General features: G+C 65.1%; 1 protein-coding gene across 3 annotated transcripts; it reads right to left on the bottom strand.

Annotated features, from left to right (window-relative positions):
* Window positions 1–1329: 1329 nt before the first annotated feature.
* On the bottom strand, window positions 1330–20289 carry MGRN1 (mahogunin ring finger 1). 3 transcript variants are annotated; one of them, XM_056135332.1, is made up of 17 exons: window positions 20168–20289; window positions 10169–10287; window positions 9745–9833; window positions 9483–9629; window positions 8919–9036; window positions 8669–8735; window positions 8458–8507; window positions 7873–7920; window positions 7595–7663; window positions 5979–6138; window positions 5081–5190; window positions 4333–4398; window positions 3435–3643; window positions 3029–3122; window positions 2881–2926; window positions 2424–2510; window positions 1330–2318 (listed from the first exon to the last, which is right to left on the bottom strand). In XM_056135332.1, exons 2-17 carry the CDS (start codon window positions 10259–10261, stop codon window positions 2203–2205), a joined length of 1569 nt encoding a protein of 522 aa, XP_055991307.1. In that variant the 5' UTR covers window positions 10262–10287; window positions 20168–20289; the 3' UTR covers window positions 1330–2202. The 3 variants fall into 3 exon arrangements, with proteins under 3 accessions (XP_055991307.1, XP_055991305.1, XP_055991306.1); XM_056135330.1 differs by lacking the exon at window positions 20168–20289 and adding an exon at window positions 14718–14880; XM_056135331.1 differs by lacking the exons at window positions 4333–4398; window positions 20168–20289 and adding an exon at window positions 14718–14880.
* Between the last annotated feature and the right edge of the window lie 259 nt (window positions 20290–20548).

The raw sequence follows: 20548 nt of genomic DNA, 5'->3' as shown, positions 1-20548 counted from the left end.
CCCGCCCTCCCGCCAATCGCCGGCGCCGACGCAGCCGGGCTCGTTCCGGCGCTCCGCCGCGTCGTTGAGAGGCGGAAGGGGCGGCGCGCAAGGACGCGCGCCCCGGCCGCCGCCCAATAGGCGCGCACCGCGAGCGGGGGCCCCGCCCCCGGCAGCGCCCGGAGTGCACCGCGCCGGGCCCGGCCCCGCCCCCGCCTCCAGGCCCCGCCCCCTGCCTCCAGGCCCAGTCGCAGGTGCTTGGCCAGGTGCTCTGGGCCTCTTGTCCAGCCTGCCGGGTGGTCGATGACCGGAAGCACCTAAGTGTCCTTAGCCCGGACTCCCAACGTCCACGGGCGCCTCCCGACTGCAGAGGAGGAAGCTCCTGACCTACAGGCAGGAATCACCACCGGGAGAGAGCGAGGGGGCCCCCAGATCCTCGCAGGGTGACTCATGGAGCCCAGATGACCTCTGACAGACGGTGCCCTCCGGCTGCTGCTAGGGGGCATGGTCGGCGAGGGGGCGGACCCTCTGCCCTGCAGGCACCGTGCCCAGAGCGGCTGACGGACTGCTGAGGGTCGGCTGCAAGGCGCGGCAGGCAGGGGGCACTCAGAGGAGGGCCAGTCCCAGGAGCCCCGCCTGGCGGAGGGGCACAACCCAGCTCCCGCCTGTAGGGGTGCAGTGGCCCTGCCTGACCTAGAGGCATGGGCAGGTGCGGGGCTGGCGGGGAAGCGGGGAAGCCCACCCGCCACTGCGAGAGCCTGGCTGGGAAACAGCCCTTCCCTGCAGCACCAGACCACGCCAGGATCAGCGGGGCTCCAGGCTGAGCTGGGACAGGGTTCGAACACCCTGCCACTCAGCCTGTCCCCACGTGCCCGCTTCAAGGTCCTGTTTCCCCACGCCCCCCTCCGCCCCGCTTCCTTCAGGGCCACAAGAGGCTCATTCCTGCCAGCTTCCATGTTCCTTTCCTTCACCCACTGCCTTTTCTCTTTAAACTGACTAACCCTGGGGCTGCAGCGACAGCACAGCGGGTGGGGCGTTTGCCTTGCACGCTGCCCGACCCTGGTTCAATTCCCAGCATCCCATCTGGTCCCCGAGCATGGCCAGGAGTAATTCCTGAGTGCACGAACCAGGAGTGACCATTATGCATCGCTGGGTGTGACCCAAAAATAAAGAAATAAAAATAATAAAGTAACTAACCCTAGAAGGCCCAGGTTGCTGTCTCTACATCAGTGTCATGCCGCCACGTCCCTGCTCAGGGACCAGAACCCCAGGATCCCCTCTGCAGCTCCACAGCAGGTTGCTCCCCAGTGTGCCCCGTCCTGCTTTCCCACAAAGAAGTGCCGACAGGGCCTCACTGCAGGATTTTATTACTACAAATGTACAGTAAAAACAGACCCAAGCCAGCCAATCAGATGCATCGGCTGACGCTGATGTCTCATGAAGTCCGAGACAAGCCGGTGGCCCCCCATGGTAAGGGACCAGTAGGGGGTCCTGGCCGGAGAGACTGGGGCCAGGTGGAGGGAGAGGGCTGACCTGGGGCACCCAGCCCCGGTGTGCGCTGCTGGAAGGGAAGTGGCACAATTCCCATCACCCAGCCCTGCAGGACATGTAATGTTCCAGGCCCTGACAGCTGGAAGGGGGCTTGTCCCCAGGAGGAAGTGTGGGCACTAAAGGGGGTATGCCTAGCCCGTGGCGCTTGACCCCAAGTCATTCTATTGCTTGGGGGTGGGGGAAGTCACCTCAGCCGGGACCCAGCTCCCTGGGAAAGCCGCTGGTCCTGGTTCCCAGCCGGCCCTGGGGGTGCCCCAAGGGCACAAGATGAGGAACCTGGGAGTGAGTTTCGGAGGTGAGGCCGGCTGGCTGTCGGGCACTGAGCTCAGGGACCGAAGAGGGCAGTTCTGAGGAGGCCGGGTGCCCTGGGGCTGGAGTGGGGAGCCTGCAAGATGGGGCTGGTGGCAGCGTGACGGGTGGGGGCACAGAGGGACAGAGGGCGACCAGGCAGGCACCACTTCACTGGCCGTGACCAGGCCTGCTTTCCCCTCCACCCAGTTCTCTTCTGCAGGTGTGCGGAGTTCCCAGGTGGCTGGCCCGTCAAGGCACCGGCCGCTGGAGGGGGTCTGTGGGCTGTGCGCTGTGCTCAGGGTCCTCGGGTTCCTCAGAGGTGGGAGAGGCAGGGGGGCCGCCTGGAGTCAGGAGCTGAGGGCTCAGGCCCCACTGGCAGGCTCAGAGGGGGGTCAGCTCGGTGGTCCCCGGCTCAGGACTGGAGCCACCCGGCGGGGGGGGCCTGGGGGCGCTGGTGCTGCGAAGGCTGCGGGGTGTGTCCAGGGAGGTGGGCCATCCTGGGGGCAGAGGGGGGGACGCTCAGACCACCCCACAGATGAAGCCCAGCCAGTCCCGCTGAGGGGCTCCCGCGGGGGCTTGGGCAGCCCTGGGCCAGCTGGTACCTGGCAGGCAGATGTCGGCGGGGGCGCCGCAGCCTCGCTGTTCTGGGCTGTCCTGCAGCACGTTCTCTATGGAGGGAGCTCGGCTTCCTGCAGGGACACAGGGGGCAGAAGCTGTGGGCCCCCACCCCTGCGGAGACCCCCCTCCTGCCGCCACTGGCCCTGGGGCTCTGGGAACCCATCTGGCCCCCAGGGGGGCCCATTCCCCAGCCCCAGGTGTGGTGCTGTGCTCCCAGCTGGGGGGCTGCTCCCCAGGAAGGGCTGGAGGGTGGAGGTGGCACAGGGAGGGGAGAGAAGGGGGCCCTGCCGGGGGTCCCAAGGGGACAGGGGCAACCGCTCAGCCTGGTCACTGTCAGGCTCAGCCTCCCACCCAGCGCGACTATAGGGGGGCCCCTCTGGCAGGTGGGAGAGTGTGGGGAGGGGGATCCCCGGAAGCCCCTTCACCAGAACGGAGACTGACCTTGCTTGGGGGACGTCGTCTCCTCAGGTTCCTCCATCACGAAACTCTAGAAGCAAAGGCACACGGGCTGGGGCCAGGCTCTGGGGGTGTGTGGGGATCTCGGGCGCTAGCCCGAGGGAGGAGGGCCAGGCAGGGGCAGGGTCCTCACCTCTGGGGAGCTGCTGAGCACGGGGGGCAGCGGCGAGTCCTGAGAGAGTGGCTCCTCGTCCAGGTGGGTGGGGGACGGCGGGGAGTGCAGGGTGCTGGGGGCAGGAGAACGCGGGGGGCAGGCCCGTGTCATGCCAGGCTCTGCTGCAGGAGTTCAGGGGCTGGTTCCCGCGGGGCTCGGGGGCTGCACAGTGCCGGCTGACGCCCATGCTGTGTACAATGGCTTTGGGCTGTACCAGGCGGTGTTGGGGACATGTGGTGTGGAGGGGAGGGGGGACCCCAGCCCGACGCCTGCGTCCTTTCCCCGTCCAAGCAGGGCAAGGGGTGGCTTGATGCTCCCGATCCTGCTGTGGGCTGCGGAGGCCGAGACCCCCTTCTCCGTCCTGGGCCCCCGCGGGCACCCTCACCTGTCCGGGGACTTGGTCCGTGGCGCCATCTGCAGGCGCTCCATCCCTGCGCGGGGACAGCTGGCCTGGGACAGGCCATCCGAGCCAGCCGAGGAAGTGACCTCCTCATAGAGGGGGGCTGACGGCAGGGCCGGGGATGCGGCCCTGAGGCCGTTGAGCGCCTCAAGCAGGGAGATGGGCTCATAGCCAGGCGGGACGCTGTCAGGGCTCTGTGGGGACGAGGGTGGCTGAGGGTGGCTCGGCCGAATCCCCCGGAACACCCACATCCCCGCGCAGGCTCGCAGAGGCCCCAGGGCGAGGCAATGACCTCAGCGGGGCTGGGGGTGAGTCAAAGGAGCAGAGCGGCCGGGCAGAGGTGAGAGTCGGGCAGGGGCCCCCAGGGAGCTCCGCGGGGTGGCCAGAGTCCCTGGGGTCAGGTCTCCATGTTTCTGACCCCTCCCCCTGCCACCGGGTCCTCTGGGAGGAATGACCAGGGCTGCCACTCTCAGAAGCGCCAGGCGGACCCCAGGGGCCACCGGGACCTGGGGTCACTGCATCTGCTTCCAACCCAATTCAATAAAAGGTGAATGACTCCAAGTTCCCCTCCCCCCAAAAAACAGGAATGGCCTGACTCCTCCACAACCCCCCGGAAGTGTCTCGGGGGTCTGCCGAGGCCACTCGGTGCCCCCGGTGACCCCAGCCGCAGGGAAAAGGCATAGAAACCTCTTCTGAGCCCCAGGAGCTCAGAGGGGGGCAGGGGTGCGGGTGACAGGCAGCTCCCCACAAGGCCCGCCCACTGCCAGCAAGAAACCCCAAGGGAAACGGGTGCTGGGGCGGGGCGGGGCCAAGCAGGTGAGCGCCCAGGGCAGAGGCCTGGCAGGCAGGGGGGGGCTGCAGCCCCGGCCCGCGCAGCACTTACTGTTTCCCTTTTAGGTTTCTTGCTGGCCAGGGAGGCAGGGTGCGACTTTGATTTTTTAAGGGGACACTGTCAAGATAAAAATCAGAAGTTTCACGCTGGCGCCTCCTGCGGGCGCTGGAGCTATGCTTGGGGGTGGCCTGTACGGATCTCAGGCCTCAAGAGCAGGTGGGCTAGGGGCTGCCGGGGCCAGGGGCTGTGAAGCAAGGCCCAGAGCCAGAGTTGGTCCCCCACGTCTGGGGCACCTGAGGCGCTTCCAGGAAGGAACAGGGAAGGAACTAGTAGCCCTGGGGCCACCGCAGGAAAGCACCCCAACCCTCATACCGTCCACGTCGAACGCTCAGCCCCCGATGCTCCCAGAACAAGGGGAACAAACGGGGGCTCGGAGGTCTCTGGGCAGGAACTTGGGGTACAGACACCTGGGACCTCAGGCCCCAGGCAGCTGGGCCCCAGGGTCCCCATCCTATGGGCAGCCTCGCACCTGCCCCATGGCTGTCACAAATGGGAGTTTTTGGGGAATCCCAATTTTAGATGCAGTTTCCAAGAGCCCAGGGGACACCCCAGGCCACACGGCTGTGGGCAGAGCCTGCCCCTGGCCACACCCCCTCTTCCCCGCATCTCACCCTCCCTAACCACTGCAGGCTCTGCCTGTCTGTCTGCGACCCCCTCTGGGAGACCCTGGAAGGGCAGGGTCCCACCTGACAGCAGCCCAGACACGTGCCAGGGGCTGCCACTGTGAGCCCCCACCTACCGCGTGTTCCTCATGATCCATGCTCTGGGCCAGCACAGGGCTGAAGGAGACGGGGGACAGTGCTCCGGGCTTCTTCCGCACTGCCCGGATCTGCAGAAGTGCCCGGAAGGCTGCACGGGGATGGGGGAGACGGGCCTCAGGGCAGGGAACACACTGGGACAGGGCCAGCCTCTCAAACCTTTGGACCGCGCGGCCTGCACGGTTGTCACCCCGATCTGCGACCCCTGGGCCAGCAGCAGGGGGCGGCAGCCTTCTGCCCAGTCGGGGATACCAGCAGCCTCTGCTCCCCTCCACACCAGGGCCTGGGAAGCACTGCCCTGAGGTGATGCTGGGCAGGCCCAGTCCAGAGGTTCCCATGTCGGGAGGTCAGGTGCAAGGACAGGAAAGGAGGGACAGTCAGCCCACAGCATGATGGAGAGGGAGATGTTAGACATGCCAGTCACGTGAGCGCCACACACACACAAACACACACACACACCAACAACCAGACACCAACACCCCCACACAGGCCACCAACAGGCACACACAGACTGCCAACAGTCCCACACATTACAAACACACACGTCACAAACACACGTCACATGCACACCAGCTTCCCACAAAAACACATTCCCAACAACCACAGAGACCAACAGCCACACACGGGCCAACACCCGCCCACGCCACCAACAGTGGCCCCAGGACCAGTCCCGTCCCCAAAGCTGCCGTGGCTGACCCTGCGGGGCTCAGCCGTCCTCTCCAGCCCAGGTTCGAGGGTCTGGTCCGGCCTTGGCACCTGCTCACACCCTTCTCTCCGTCCTGGCTGCACCATGGGCCACATGACCCATGTGAGCCAGGGTGAACCCTCCCCCCCGCCCCCCATCCCACAGCAGCGCCCGCCGGGCCCCGCCCCACTCACGCAGGCGGCAGATGGGGCAGCTGCTGGCCTGGTAGCGCAGCGTGTCGGCGCAGGAGTTGCAGAGGCAGAGGTGGCGGCACGGCAGGATGAGTGTGTCCCGGAGGTCCGACAGGCACACCACGCACTCGCTGCTGTTGTCGCTGTTCTCCTCGTCCGCGGGCTGCGGAGGCGCCGGGCATGAGACTCAGGGGGTGGCACCCGGGCTGCTGTGGGGGAGGGGCGCCTGGGCAGGCGGGTGGGGCGGCCCCTGGGGACAGGGTCGCGGGGCAGCCCCAGCCCCCGTCAGGAAGGTCTCCCGGTGCCTGGAGCCAGGGCAGAGGCGCCCGCGGACACGCACCCGCTTCACGGGGCGATGCCTCCTCCTCCCCTGCTCCTCCAGCCGGCACACAGTACGGCCCATGGGAACCGTATACTCACACCGCACACACAGCACACGCACCGTGCGCAGAGCACACACAGCACACACGGCATATACAGCACACGCAAAGCACAAAGTACATATGCCCAGCACACAGAAAGCATATGCAGTATCCGCATACACAGCACAGCAGCACACACATAAACAGCACACGCAGTACACACAACACACGCCACACAGTACACAGCACAAACAGTATACACGTGGTACACACCGCACACACAGCACATGTACACATGCAGAGCACACACAGGACACAGCACGCACAAAGCACACACAGCACACGCTGTACAAACAGGACACAGCACAAGCACAACACACACACAGCACACAAACAGTGCATATGCACACATGCAGCGGGTGTACTACACACATGCGGCACATAGTACACACAGCCAACACACAGCGCGCACACACAGCTATGCACACACGCGCAGCACACACAACACAGCACATAGAAGACAGTACACACATCGCACATAGCACACGTGTATACAATCCACAAAACACAATGCAGCACATGAAGGCCCCGGGGACCAGTGCCACTGAGCCTCCAGCACTATGGCCCCAGGTCGGCTGCCTGGCTGGGGTCCGGGCCGCTGTGGACACTGCTGAGACCCCACAGGTTTCCAGGGGCAAAAGTCGTGCACCTGCTCGTGACTCTTTCGGTTCTACACCAAGGGCCAGGAGAGGACGGGCTGGACACCCGCTCCCGGTTACTCCTGGTGGGGCTGGGGGTCACAGACGGTGTCGGGCCCTCCCCGCTGATCCCATCTCCAGCCCCGGGGCGCAGGCTCTGCAGACAGCCGCCCCCAGCCGGACCTCAGCCCCCCAGGATGCAGCCCCCAACCGGCCTCCACCAACCACAGCACAGCCCACCCCGCCCCCAGGCCCCGCCACGCGCGAGTCACACCATCAGGCGGAGGGAAAGGCAGGGAGGGCGCCGTCCCACACAGGGTCCCCGAGCCCCTTCAGGAAAGACCCGAGCACGGCCGGCTGGAGCCCCCCCCGCCCCGCCAAAACAAGAGGATAAAACACGGGGGCCAGAGAATGCACCAGGCTGGAGCAAGCGCAGAGACCCTGGCCTGGTCCCGGCACCTGGGTCCCGAGCACTGAGCTGGGAGTAGGTCCCGAGCCCCAGACCCAAAAGAAAAGAACAGGACAGGGTACGGCTGCTATGTGCGGCCTCTGGGCCCACCTTCGTCTCCTGGCTGTTCTTGTTCTCGATGCCATAGATCTCCTGCAGCAGGTAGCTCACCCGGTCCACCTGGGGGCGAGAGCACGCCAATCCCCAGGAGCCGGACGCCAACCCCGACCCACCCTGGCTGCTTGGTTTCATGCCCCCCACTCCCAGGCAGACAAGGCCGAGTCCGTGACGGCAGGCCAGACAGTGCTCCGTCCCCATCACCATCCATGGCGGCCTCGGGGGGCAGGAAGGGGGCGAGCCACAGAGCCCAAGTTCCCGCAGACACTTACGATCTGCTTCTGCTTCAAAGGCTTCACCGAGAAGCTGCCATCCACGTGCTGCAGGGAGGACGTGGGGGTCAGCCGGGCCACCGGCGACGCGAGAGCCTCTCCACGCGGGGGCATGAGAGGGCGGCGGGGGCCTCCAGTCACAGGGTCACGGGGGACACAGGATACAGGACACAGGGGCACAGTACACGGGAGACACAGGACGTGGGACACAAAACATGGGACACCGAGGCATGGGACACGGGACACAGGACATGGGGACACCGAGACATGGGGACACAGGGTATGTGCAACTTCCCACCCACGACGTCCGGGACCCTGCTCCACTGCCCGCACTCCCAAACCCGGAACGGGGTGCGGTGGAGTTCGACGGCCTCATCCGAGTGGACAGAGGCCGGGCCCTGTGCGGAGCAGAGAGAGCTGGTCTGGCACTGGGGTCCAGCACGAGCCACACTCAAGGAGGGCGATTTCTAGAACCTTCTCCTTCCTACTCCCGGAAGGTGTGAAAGCCTGCCTGGGCCTCCCCCCACGCCCGTTCACACGGCCACACTTGTTGGGTCTGGGACAGAGGGCCAGGACAGCACCCACCTTTTCAAAGGCGGCCAAGAGCACGTGGGCGTGGCCAGTTACCTCCACCACTGCGGAAGGGAGGGGGCAGTCAGGGCTGCAGCCAGGCTCCCCTCTCCCTCTGGCCCTGCCACACCCCCGGCCCCCCCAAGCCCCAGGACGAAGGGGCCGCACAGGGACAACCCATTCCATCTCCTGCCACCCCCAGGGCTTCAAGTGATCTGGGTCTCACCATCGCCTTCATCCACCACGGCCTGGATGACCACTGGAAATATGCCCCGGTCCAGGTCAAAGTTCAACTGAGGAGGAAAAGGCCTCGGTGAGGCAGCGGCCGGGAGGGCCACTGGCAGGACCTGCCCTTCCGGGCTTCCCAGGGGACACTGCACCCCGCCCCCCCCCCCACGCTGAGGGGCTCCTTCCCTCAGCCCCTTTCCCAGAAAACCAAGCCCCAGAGTCACGTCGGCAGAGGACTGGGCAGCTACCTCGTCGTCCTTCCACTCCGAGAAGTCGATCTTGAAGGAGGGCAGGGAGAAGTGCTGGCCAGCGCCGCGTTTGTAGTGGACGGTCTCTGACCGCAGGGCGGGGCTTCGGGGGCTGTACCTGAGGGTCGTGGGCCATGAGATCCCCCGGAGCACACGCTGCCCAGCCTACCCCCCAGGCGGATGGGGATCTGGGGGCCGGGGAAGTCCCTGGCAGGTCCTCGCCATGCTGGTCCTGGGTGCAGAGCCCGGGACACAGGCTCTCAGTAGGCCAGGAATGCCCTCTGCCCCGCCCGTGTGCTGTGTCCACCCTGGGGCCCACGAAGCTCAGAGCAGGGTCCCCCCGTCCCCCACACCAGCAGGCACAGGAGGTGGCCTCCAGCTCCAGCACAAGGCTCACGGCAAGAGACACCTCAGGGGTCCACACGTATGGCCACGGGGACCCCCAGAGATGTCGCAGCTACCCCCAATATCCAGGGTGCCCCACTGAGAACACTGGTGCAGTCTTTCACGTTTACGATCGAGGGAGACCCAGTCTGGGGAGGGTCGCTTGCGGGGGGCACTCACGCGGCGGAGCCGTTGAGGAACTCCTCGGCCGCCTGGCAGTACACAGTGATGGCCACGCGCGCGTCCGCATCGAAGGTGAACTCCAGGCTGTAGAGTGCCCGTGGCCGGTCACTGTCCTCGCCGGGGCTGTCGCCACCGTCCTTGTACCTGAGGGGAAGGCGGCAGAGCCGGCCAGGTCCCAACCCCGCAGGGAGGTGCCAACCCCTGGGCCGGGATCCCACGGGAGAGGAGCCCCCGGCCACACCCCCCAGCCCTTGGTCACCTCACGAGCCGGAGGGAGTCTTTGCGGATGTTCACCAGGCTCCTCAGCGTCTTCACGGGCTCGTGGGGAGCGGGTGTGACATAAGGAAACTGTGGACATGCAGACCAGCCCCATGTGACCATCTCCAGCCAGGCCGTTGGTACCCCGAGGTGGCCCTGACCCCCGCCCAGTGCCCAGCCGCTGCCGGACACGCGAGGAGCAAGGAGCGTGGCTCCTGGGGCCCGGCCAGCCCGGGAAAGCGGCTCTACTCAGAAAGGGGCCCCCACACCCCGCGCCAGCCAGGCTTCAGGCAGAGAAGCTGCCCGCGCACATGCCCCACAACACACACCGCACACAGCACACGCCGCACACAGCATGTGCCCCAAATGCACGTAACCAGCTGTGGCTCCCGTGTGCTGGGGTGCTCCGAGCCGCCAAGACCCACCTGGACGGGGCGGCTGCCCAGGAAGTTCAGGTCCATGTTCTCTCCGAAGAGGTACCCTTCAGGGTGAGGGGTGTCGAACTTCTCGCCCCCCATGAAAAAGTGCGAGGCGAAGTAGTTTCCTGCTCAGAAAGGGGACAGGCAGAGTGGTCACTGGGGCCAGAGCCGCGGTCGCCACCTCCCGAGGCTTCTGCCCTCCACATCAGACCAGCCTCGGTGCCCGAGGAATGAAGGGCTTCCCCAGGCCACGGGGGGGGCCGAACCGGGCACAGAGTCTCCCGGCGGACAGGGAGGCAGATGGGAAACACAGTGACCAGGTAACCAGGAGCCCCAGGAGTCAACAAGGGGCAGAGAGGACCCCCCTCCCCCACATGCCTGCCCAGGTGCCCGCCCCCCATGGGTTCTGTCGGGGGACTGTTTCCCGGGGCTCCACGCGAGCATGCGGCACCCCCAAACACTGCCCACTTCCTGCTCCGAGTCCCTGACTGGTGTCTGACAGGGTGAGCGGCCTAGGACAGGGAGGCCCAGGCCCAATCCCTGGCACCACAGTCACCTCAGAACCACAGGAGCAACCCCAAGTCCCAACGGGCACAGCCCCCAAAACAAAGTGAAAATAAATGCGTCTGGGGCGACAGACACGGGGGGCTTCAGAACACGGAGCCCAGGTCGTGCCCGGAGCAGCGCCCGTCCCCAGGTCGCGGCCAGGACGCAGGGACACCCAAGGCCCCAGGGAGTGCCACCTGGGGGGGACACTCTGGGCTCCTCCTGGGAAACCCAGTCCACGGCAGGATCCTGCCCTGGACACGGCCAGTGCTGCATCCGCGGGAATGGGGGGGCAAACCCCGAGCTGCACCAACCCCTGCACCAGCACCCAGATGCGCCAGGCATGGGACCGACAAGAGCGACTGAGCCCCGTGTCACAGGACGCTGCTGCGGTTTCAGTGGCACTGTGACACCGCCGGGGGAAGCCCCGGCACCAACCGCCAGCACGCACGCACAGGCACGCACACACGTGTATGGACACACATGCGCCACAGGACCCCGGGGCCACAGTGCCTGACCCCAGGGGTCCTGGGAGCCTGGCGGGACAGGATGGGGGATGTGCTCCAGACACAGCTCCCTGCTGAAGTCCGCACTGATCACTCAGCCAACTTCACAGCCACGGGCTGGTGCTGGTCTCGCTTGGCCTCAACTTCTGCAAGGAAACTGCAGCCAGAGACACGGCGAGGAGGGACAGCGTCTCTGCGCAGGAGCCAGGAGGTCGGGGCCAGAACTGGAGTCGGGGCCATCGCTGAGACCCAGGGCTCTTCACAGCCCTCTCTGAGGGCAGAGTCACTCCCCAGGGACAGCAAGGCCTCGAGCGGCACAGGAACCTGAGTGACATGCCCAGCCCGGGCCCAATCACGGTTTGTGCTTTAGGCAGCAGAGGAGGCAGAGCTGGGAAGAAGCTGAAGACAACCTCCCTCCAAGACACACACACACACACACACACACACACACAGGCGACACACAGACACAGACAGATACATGCACGGAGAAACACACACATACACACACGCGCATGGAAATCCGCTGGGCACTTGAGAGATTTCTAGGCCAGGAACTGCCACCATCTCCTCGGCCCCTGGTGCGTCCCTCCCCCCAGCTTCCCCGGTACTGCCGCCAACCCTGGGCATCGGGAAGAGGCACCAGGAGACTGGGTCTGTGTGTGCCCAGCCCAAGAGTGGTGACGGAGGGCCAGGCCTGCCTGTGCTCCAGGACAGAGGAATTACCGGCTGGCAAAGTGCAGGTGCCTGGTTCAGGGAAGGTGCTGACTGGCCAGGTGTTCGGGGGGCTGGCAGCTCAGGCAGGGGTCTGGGAACCTGTCCTCACTCGCGAGACCCTCACTGAGGTGCGCGTCTCCTGTTCCGAGCTGCCCTTGGGGACACACTGTGGCACACGGCAGCAGCGCATCCTGGCCCAACTGGGAGTGCGCCTGACGTTTCGCCAAACCAGCATCACTTCCAGAGCCGGGGAAGACACTCCGGAGCTGGACCAACAGTACAGCGGTCCAGCCCATGTCCTGCACATGACCAGTCCAGTGCAATCATGGGCATGAGTCCCCAGGAGTGACGCCTGCCACGGAGCAAGGAGTAACACCTGGGCGTGGCCCCAAACAAACAGACATAGGACAAACTTTGTGTCACTCCACTAGTCTTTGCCCTTAATTCCTGCTAACTAGAAGGCGCCTGGGCCATAGTGGTGGGACTAAGGGGCCAAGGGTGCGTCAAACGCCTGCTCGGGCAGATGGCCCTGAGGGCCTAAGCACTGCTGGGTATCTGCACACAGTGCTGGCCACAGCGACAGTTGAGGGGGCACACTTTGACTCAGGGGTCCCCTGAGCACCGACTGGAGATGTCCCCAGAAACCATGCAACAGAACGGGCGGGCACTCTCAGGCGTGGACAGACACGCAGAGAAATGAATCTGCAACATACTCTTCAGGGAGTCTGGCTGGGGATCCCCCTGCAACAAACCTACTTCCCAGGGTCCAGGAAAGAGCCGATAGCGACCCTCGGCCACAAGCAGGTCCTCCTGCAGGGAAGCGACCAGGGCCACTGACCAGTGACTGACGCTGCACGGGGCAGACTCAGCACGGCTGGACCACGGGACGGGGTGGGGGCTGCATCGTGTACCCCGAGGGGAAGCAGAGCCGGGGCCTTCCCGGTGAGCGAGAGAACATGCAGACGCAGGGATCAGGGATGGGGCTGGCGCCAGCAGGCACAGAAAGTCTCAGATTGATTGTGGCACCCGGAGTCCAAGGGGAGAAACTGCAGGGCACACAGAACACAGTTCCACGAGGCTGTTATGCACCAAATTAATAGAACAGACACAGTATTATTCAATTCAAGGTAAACACTGCTGACACATACGCTGAGGAGTTCCAGGAAGCCAGACAGCTGTAGAAAGGCCCAACACATGAGCCACGGCACAGCGGGAGGATGCTGGCCCCAACACCACACACCGCCCCATGAACCCCGCTGGAAGTGGCCCCTGAGGACAGATCAGGAGTAGCCCCCAAGTACGGCTCAGTGTGGTTCCCAAACCAAAGCTTCCCACACACACTTGGACGCAGAGGAACTGCGCTTTGGAGCACAAAGTGACCTCACGGTGACCACGCTGGCCCTGACGCACCTATCAGTGACTTCTGTGAGTCAGGCCCTGGGGAAGGAGAGCAGGGGCCAAGCGCGGGTGCAACCCCAGAGGCCCCATCCAGTGCCTCCAGCCCCCCGCTCTCCCGGGCCCTCCCCACTCAGTGACCCCACAAACTGGGTCCCACCTCACGGCAGACTAAAAGTCCTTCTGCCAAGGTCCCTCTGCCTGGTGGCCAGAGGACTCAAGAGCAGAGGGGACAGCCTCTGACTGGACAGGCTGGAAGAGAGCGCCACTGCAAGAGGGAGAAGGCCCAGGACAGGTAACGGGGACCAGCCCAGCACTGTATCCCACACCAAGCATACAGGGACCCCAACATAGGGGGAGAGACTCCATCTGGTGACTGGTCCAAAAGTGAAGGCCCTGCACTTCCCCCTGGACCCCTTTTTCCAGACAGGGAGCCGGGGAGGCACGGGGCTCTCCTAAGTCCCCCGGAGAGACAGGCTGCAGGACAACGGCTCCCTCGCACTTGGGAACCCACCCAGAACCTGGAAACCCCCGTTAAGATCCAGGAGCCCCAGTTCACTCCCCTGCTCCCAAGCGGGGCTGCAGCTCACCAGCTTGAGCAGGGGCTGGGGACACGGCTCATGGGGGCCCCCAAAGCCTGACCTGGAGGTGGGGTTCTAGAAACACTGGTATCGCAGAACCAAAAAGGGGGGGGGGGGTGATCCCTGAGCCACGTGGGGGGTGTCCCAGAGCCACAGCTTCTGGGCACAGCCCCAGAAGCCCACATCAGTGACCCCACACCAGCCACTCCGCCTGCCCGGGAACAGAGGGATGGGGCCGGGGGCCGCTGGTCCCACGCACGGCTTGGGGGAGGTGGGACCCTGGTCCCTGCCCTGGGGAGAGCCACTTTCCCCCTGGTCACTCCGGGATCTCGGCCAACACGGAGACCAGCGAAGCTGGTGAGTCCCCGCGGCCCCACGGGGGTCACGGCGGAGCCGGCCCCGCCCCGCACGCGCTGGAGAGTCCCTGGGCGCCGCCCCCCGCTCGGTCCCCCACGCAGCGCCCGAGCCGGCCCCCGCGGCACCCGGCGATGCCACCCAGCCTGTGGACAACGAGCACTTTGTGAGCACGACTCGGCCAGCGTGGCGCGGGCAGCTCCCGCCGCGGCGCCGGCCTCGCACCGAGCGTCCCCAGCGCGCTGGCTCCCAGCGACTGACCCAAGGTCACCAGCCGCCAGCCGGGGCCCCACCCACCGCCGGGGTCCGGCAGGGGCGCGCCGCGGAGGGGGCTGCCGAGCGCAGCGCGCGCCCCGGGCCCGGCCTGGGGGGGCAGGGCGGGGCGGGGCGGGGGCGCCCTCGCCACGGATCGCGGCCCCTCCGCAGGCCGCCCGCGCCCACCCGCGGGCCGCAGCTCACCGGACTTGGGGGGGTAGCGGTAGGCCGAGTTGGCCTGGATGTCGATGTCCTCCACGCCCGCGATGCGGCGGCTCAGGATGGAGCCCATGGTGCGCGGCGGCCCGGGGCGGCGGCGGCGGCCTCACGCGGACATGGCCCGGCCCGGCCCGGCGGCACCGACGCTCCCCGCGGCCACGGGCGCCTCGGCCTCGAGCCCCCACCCCCGGCTCGGCCTCCGGCCCGACGCCGCAGCGGCTCCCGCCCCCGGGCGCGAGGCACTTCGGGAAATGTAGTCTTCCGGCCGCCGGGGCGCCGGGCCGCCGCCGCCGCCGAACTACCACTCCCAGGATGCACCGCGGCGGGCCGCCGGCGTTCCGGACCGGCGCTCCGAGACGGACGGGCGCGGGCCTGCCTGGCGCGGGCGCGCTGCCCGGGGCCGTCGCTGCGGTGCCAGCGCGTCGCGAACGCGCCCCTTTCCGTGCCGAGGAGAAGGGCAGCGCCGACCCTGACCGCGGCGAGCGGCCACCTGCGGCCCCGCCGGCAGAGGGCGCAGCTTCCCCGCACCCGGAGCCCCGCGCGCGTCGGGGGCGGGGCCGGGGCCGTTTCAGCGTCGCCTGAACTCGTGGTCCAGAGGGTGCCTAGGTCCTGCCCCGGTTCCCGGCTCCCCCCGGCCCCCGGGAGCTGCAGTAGGAGCTCCTGGGGGGCAGCGTCCGGGCTCGCGGGCGGTTCCCGGAGGCCGAGAGGTGGCCAAGCGGGCCGCAGGTTCCACCTGCTCGCCCCAGCACTGCGCGTCCCAGAAGCAGGCGCCGGGCCGGCTGGAGCAGGCAGCAGCAAGGGAGGGCAGGGAGCGGCCGAACCCCGCCGCCACGGGGCCCTCTTCTTTCCCGAGGCCGCGGTTCAGGAGGAATAAGGCTGCGGATGGGCTTGTGCAGTTGGGAGAGCGCCGGGTGCAGACCCCCGCTCCCCCCGCACCTGCCTCTCATTTACTTCTCCGCTGCGGATCATTAATTTTCATCCCCGACAGAGGCTGGTGGAAGTGAAGCTCTGCTTCAGGGGCTAGACGTCGGGGTTGGGAGGGTGCACAGCTAAGGGTGGGAAGGCTGGAACCCTCGCCAGGCCAGTTCGTGCCTCAGTCCCCCACCCCAGAGTGGGGGTGCCAGGCATCTTGCCCGCAGGTAGTCCTGAAGACTCACCCTGCCATGCGATCTTCCCTTGCCTGCAATTCCCTATTGAATCACTTTTTTTCTTTCTCTCTTTGGGTCACATCTGGCAATGCAAAGGGGTTCCTCCTGGCTCTGCACTCAGGAACCACTCCTAGCGGTGCTCAGGGGACCATATGGGATGCTGGGGATTGAACCCGGGTCGGCTGCGTGCAACGCAAACGCCTTACCCGCTGTTCTGTAGCTCCAGCCCCTTGAATCATTTCTTAGTTGAACCCGCACACACGTACATGCCCCCACGCGAGCTGTTTGGGGAGAGGGAGGACAAGTACCAGGGGCTGTTTCTAAGCCTTGGAGCAAGGTGCTGTGGATCCTGGTCCTGGGCACCAGCCTGGCCATGACTGGGGTGCTTTGCACCTGTTTCTCATTCAGTTCTCTGCTGCGGGTCATTAATTTTCTTTCATGCCCAACACGCGGAAGAAAGTGAGGCTGGGGGAGGTGAAGCTCTGCTGGAGGAGAGGGGGGTTGGGGGGCTTAGTGGGTTGGACCTTTGAAACATTCCTCTTCCTAGAGCTTTGGGCTAGAGACTGAATTTCTCTGGTTTGTGGGTGCAGTACCCCTGGGTGGAACCCAAGCCTCTTGTATGCAAACCACACACAGCCCCTGAGCTAGCACTCTGGCCTTTGCGGTGTAATTTTCTGAGACAGGCCGTTTCTGATCTGGTACTAGTTCTACTATTGACACTCTGGCTGATTCATTTATTTATTCAACATTTATCATGCAGCTACTATGTGGCAAGCAATGAATCAGGCAACCAGCCAGAGCAGCAGCCAGGAAATGGTGTGCCAGGAAGGAAACTTTGAAGGTTACCTTTTTTGTTGTTTGTGCTTTTTGAGACATACACTCCTGGCTCCGCACACAGGAATTACTCCTGGAGCTGCCTGGGGGAACCACATGGGATGCTGGAGATCAAATCTGGGTCTGCCTTCAGCAAGGCAACCGCCCTCCCTGCTGTGCCAGCGCTCTGGCCCCTTGACGGTGGTGAGAATGCCCGGGCGGCTGCAACAGCCCGGGAGTCCTGGGCAGGAGCCTTAGTGCCCAGCGCACAGCACACTGGGGCTGGACTGACCCAGGGCGACCCAGGCTCCATCCCCAGCACTCTGTAGGGTCGCCCAGGCCTGCCAGGGGTGACCCCTGATAGCAGAGCCAGGAGTACACTATGAGCATCACTGGGAGTACCCCCGCCCCCAAAAAAAAATACCGAGAAACCTACGGCTGACTAGAAAGTCAGGGAAAGTGTCTCTGAGGAGGTGGCGTTTCGGCTACAGGTAGCAATCTGCCAACTCTGAGGGGGCAGACTAAGCCAGGCTCCAGGAGAACGAACGTATACAGGAGTGAAGAATTGGTGGGAGGCTCCAGGCAGGAGCACTGGCCAGATCTCAGGCTCTTAGCCGGCCAGCAGGAGGGTCCCCAAACCACAGAGGCCCAGCCAGGAGCCCATGGTCACCTGGTGGTCACTGTCACTGTCCTCCCTTGTTCATCGATCTGCTCGAGCGGGCCCAGTAACATTGTGAGACGTGCTACTGTGTTTGACATATCGAATACATCACGGGTAGCTTGCCAGGCTTTGCCGCGCGGGCGAGATACTCTCGGTAGCTTGCCGGGCTCTCCGAGAGGGACGGAGGAATGGAACCCAACCTCGTGGTAAGCCCCTCAAATTCCCTTAGGGATGAGGGGCCCTCCCCCACATGACCTCAGAGCAGGTAAGCAGCAGGCCGCCTGCAGCATGGGGATGGGGGGGTAGGGAGGAGCCTCCCTGGGCATTAGCCAAGAGGAGGCAACACCAAAAAAAAAAAAAAGTCAATTTAAAATTCTCCAGCTCCACCTGCCCAGACCAGCCAGCGTGGTAAGATCCAAAGTCCACTCTCCAGGTACCTAAAAACAAACTTGTTTTCCACTCCCTGATGAACCCGGGAAAACAAGCCTGTTAAGGGCCCCTGTAGGGGCTTGCAGGTGACCTTTGACCGTGCCAGCCCCATCTGTCCCACCCCTACCGGCACCAGCCTGAAAAAGCTCTTTCTAGGCAGGGCAAGCTGGGCACATACCTGAGTGGTACCAGCATGAGGTTCCCATGCCAGAAACCCTGCTGGCCCACTGGCAAGAGCATGCCATTCCAGTCTCACTTTCCCCTCTCAGTGAAAGGGGGCACCCCAGCATGGTCCAGAGGGTGGCAGAGAGGCCGGTGCTAGAAATGAGACACTCCCAAGAGGAACCCTGGAAAAGCGGAAAGCTCAGGGGCTCCAGGGGGCTCCAAACCAGGAACCGGAAGCAGGAGCTGAAATCCCCAACATCAGAGGCCTGGGTGTGACTCTCCAGAGCCCGGCACAGCTGGCACTGAGCTTCACCCACGTGGGACTTGGAAAGGTGAGGGGACAAGTCTGAGATCAAGTGTCCTGTCACCACGAGGGCTTGCGAGAATTCGAAGGGGTCTGCCTGCAGCACACAAACTTGGGGTGCAGGCTGCCCACCAAGAGCCCCACTTGGGCCCAGGGCTGTGCATGGGCCCCTGAGCAACTCTGGGACTCCTGAGCACTTAACTCCCACCAACCACCAGGTCTGGCTCAAAGCCCCCCCCAAAATCAAAGCCCCACAAAGAGTGGGGGCACACCCAGCTATACTTAGTTATCAACCTGGCAAGGCTTGGAATACAATAGGCAGTGTCAGGATTTCCACTCCACTGTGGCAAGCAAGGCTAGTTCCTTAACCTTTACACTAACTCTCCGGCCCAATAGCCAAAAAAGGTTGTTGGGCCACACCCGGTGATGCTGAGTGCTGTCGAATGTGCATTCCGGCAGTGCTTGGGGGCACTTAAGGGATGCCAGGGGTCGAACCGGGTTGGTCCAACGCAAAAGAAGCGTCTTACCCACTGTATTTCCTCAGCCAACAACGAAGAAACATAGTTAAAATCAGAGGCTGGAGCGATGGTACAGAGGTAGGGCTCTTGTCCTGCACAACACTGACTCGGGTTCCATGGCTGGCACCCACATAGTGCCCGTGTCCACCATAACGATTCCTGAGAGCACAACCAGGAGTCACCTGACACTGCCAACTGTGGCCTCCATACATCAATTTTTAACAATTACTGTGTGAAACTAAACGGTATAAAACAGGCTGAAAAGGGGCTGGAGCGATAGCACAGTGGGTAGGGCGTTTGCCTTGCACGCAGCCAACATGGGGCGACCTGGGTTCGATTCCCAGCATCCCGTATGGTCCCCGAGCACCGCCAGGAGCAATTCCCGAGTGCATGAGCCAGGAGTAACCACTGTGCATCGGCGGGTGTGACCCCAAAAAAGCAAAAAAAAAAAAAACAGGCTGATTGCTCCTTCCCCAGGGAACACAGACTGGGACACCCAGGGGGAAGGGAGCAACAGCTCTCGGCCTATGTCGGGCTCCCACGGTTCGCTCAGGCCACATGGCCAGCATGGGCCTTTCTCTGCGCCCCCGGGACATCTCTGCGTCTGTCCCCCACAAGGGCCCCGTACGCTCCCAGCTGCCAAGAGGCGAAACCCCGGGAGGGTGTGTAGGCCCTAAGAGAGCCGCGGAGGGCACTGCAGGTGACCCCTACCCACCAATCCACTCCGGGTCGCTTTGGCCCATTAAGTCCGATCCTTTGATGGAACCCGGGCTGCCCAGATACGAACGCGCGCCCGGTCTGAGCCACGTCCCACACCCATTCCACCCAATCGTGCCAGCTGGGCAAGGAGCTAACTGCCCTGGACCTAACCCGCCCGGCTCTCCCCACCAGCCTCCTTTTTTCTCTAAGCCTCCAGGGCTCCTATGCACGGAATCCAGTCCCGGGGACTGGGCCCGCGCCCACTCTCAAATTCTAACCGGGCCGTGGGATCTGGGCCACAGGGCCCGCACCCTCGCCTCCGCCCCCGCGCACACATTCCGGCTCCGCCCCACGCTGTCCGCTGGGCTGGTGGGAAAAAGGCGCTCCCCGCCACCCCCAATCAATGAACGACTCCGGGCGAGGCGAGGAACAGGGCCAAGGTTATTCCGCGCGGCGAGGACAGGATGACAGCGCGAGAGCCGGGCCGGGGAACTCGGCAGCGAACCGCGGCCCAAGCCCGCAGGAGCCCCCACGCCCGGGCCCACCGGAAGCGCCGCGTGCGGGGCAGTAAACAGAGCCGCGGCGCCCCGCCCCCCGCCCGGCGGCCCCGCCCCCGCCCGCCACGTGACGCGCCCACTCCCGCCCCGAAGCAGCGCCCGCCCCCGCCGCCGCCTCATTGGGCGGCCGGCTTTGTTTACCTTATATGGCCAGGTCCTAACACCCCGCGGCCTCCCATTGGCCGAGGCGTGGCCTCGCTCCGCGACGTCACGGGGGAAGGAACGTTGCAAATAAACCGGGGCATTCTGGGAAGGAGAGTTCGGAGCCGCCCGGGACCCGGCCCCGCGCGGTTCTGGCGCACGCCGGTTCCGAGGGCGAGACTTGCGCGGGGCGCACGAGACTTCGCGCGGGAAAGCGATCGCGTCGCGGCCAGGGCCGCCGCGACGTCGCCGCTCCCTCGGCGGTGCCCGGAGTCCGCCCGGCCGGGGCGGGGGCGCGCCCGCACCCAGCGGCCCGGGGGATGCGCGCGTGGGCCGGGGCGCCGGGGCGGGGCGGGAGGCTTCCCGGCGGCCGCGGCGCCC

The sequence above is a fragment of the Sorex fumeus genome, unplaced genomic scaffold (genome assembly GCF_029834395.1).
Source record: "Sorex fumeus unplaced genomic scaffold, SorFum_2.1 ptg000110l, whole genome shotgun sequence".
Lineage (NCBI taxonomy): Eukaryota > Metazoa > Chordata > Mammalia > Eulipotyphla > Soricidae > Sorex > Sorex fumeus.
Note: the sequence above shows the minus strand (reverse complement) of the source record. Positions and strands in the feature narration are given on the sequence as shown.

Excerpts from the sequence above, each read along its gene's own strand:
- MGRN1 (XM_056135330.1), bottom strand. The coding sequence starts at position 14,805 with ATGGGCTCCATCCTGAGCCGCCGCATCGCGGGCGTGGAGGACATCGAC. Across the intron at positions 8,508-8,668 it reads CGTGGTGGATGAAGGCGATG|TGGTGGAGGTAACTGGCCAC; the intron begins GTGAGACCCAGA and ends TCCCTTCCGCAG. Across the intron at positions 7,921-8,457 it reads TCTTGGCCGCCTTTGAAAAG|CACGTGGATGGCAGCTTCTC; the intron begins GTGGGTGCTGTC and ends TCCTCCCTGCAG.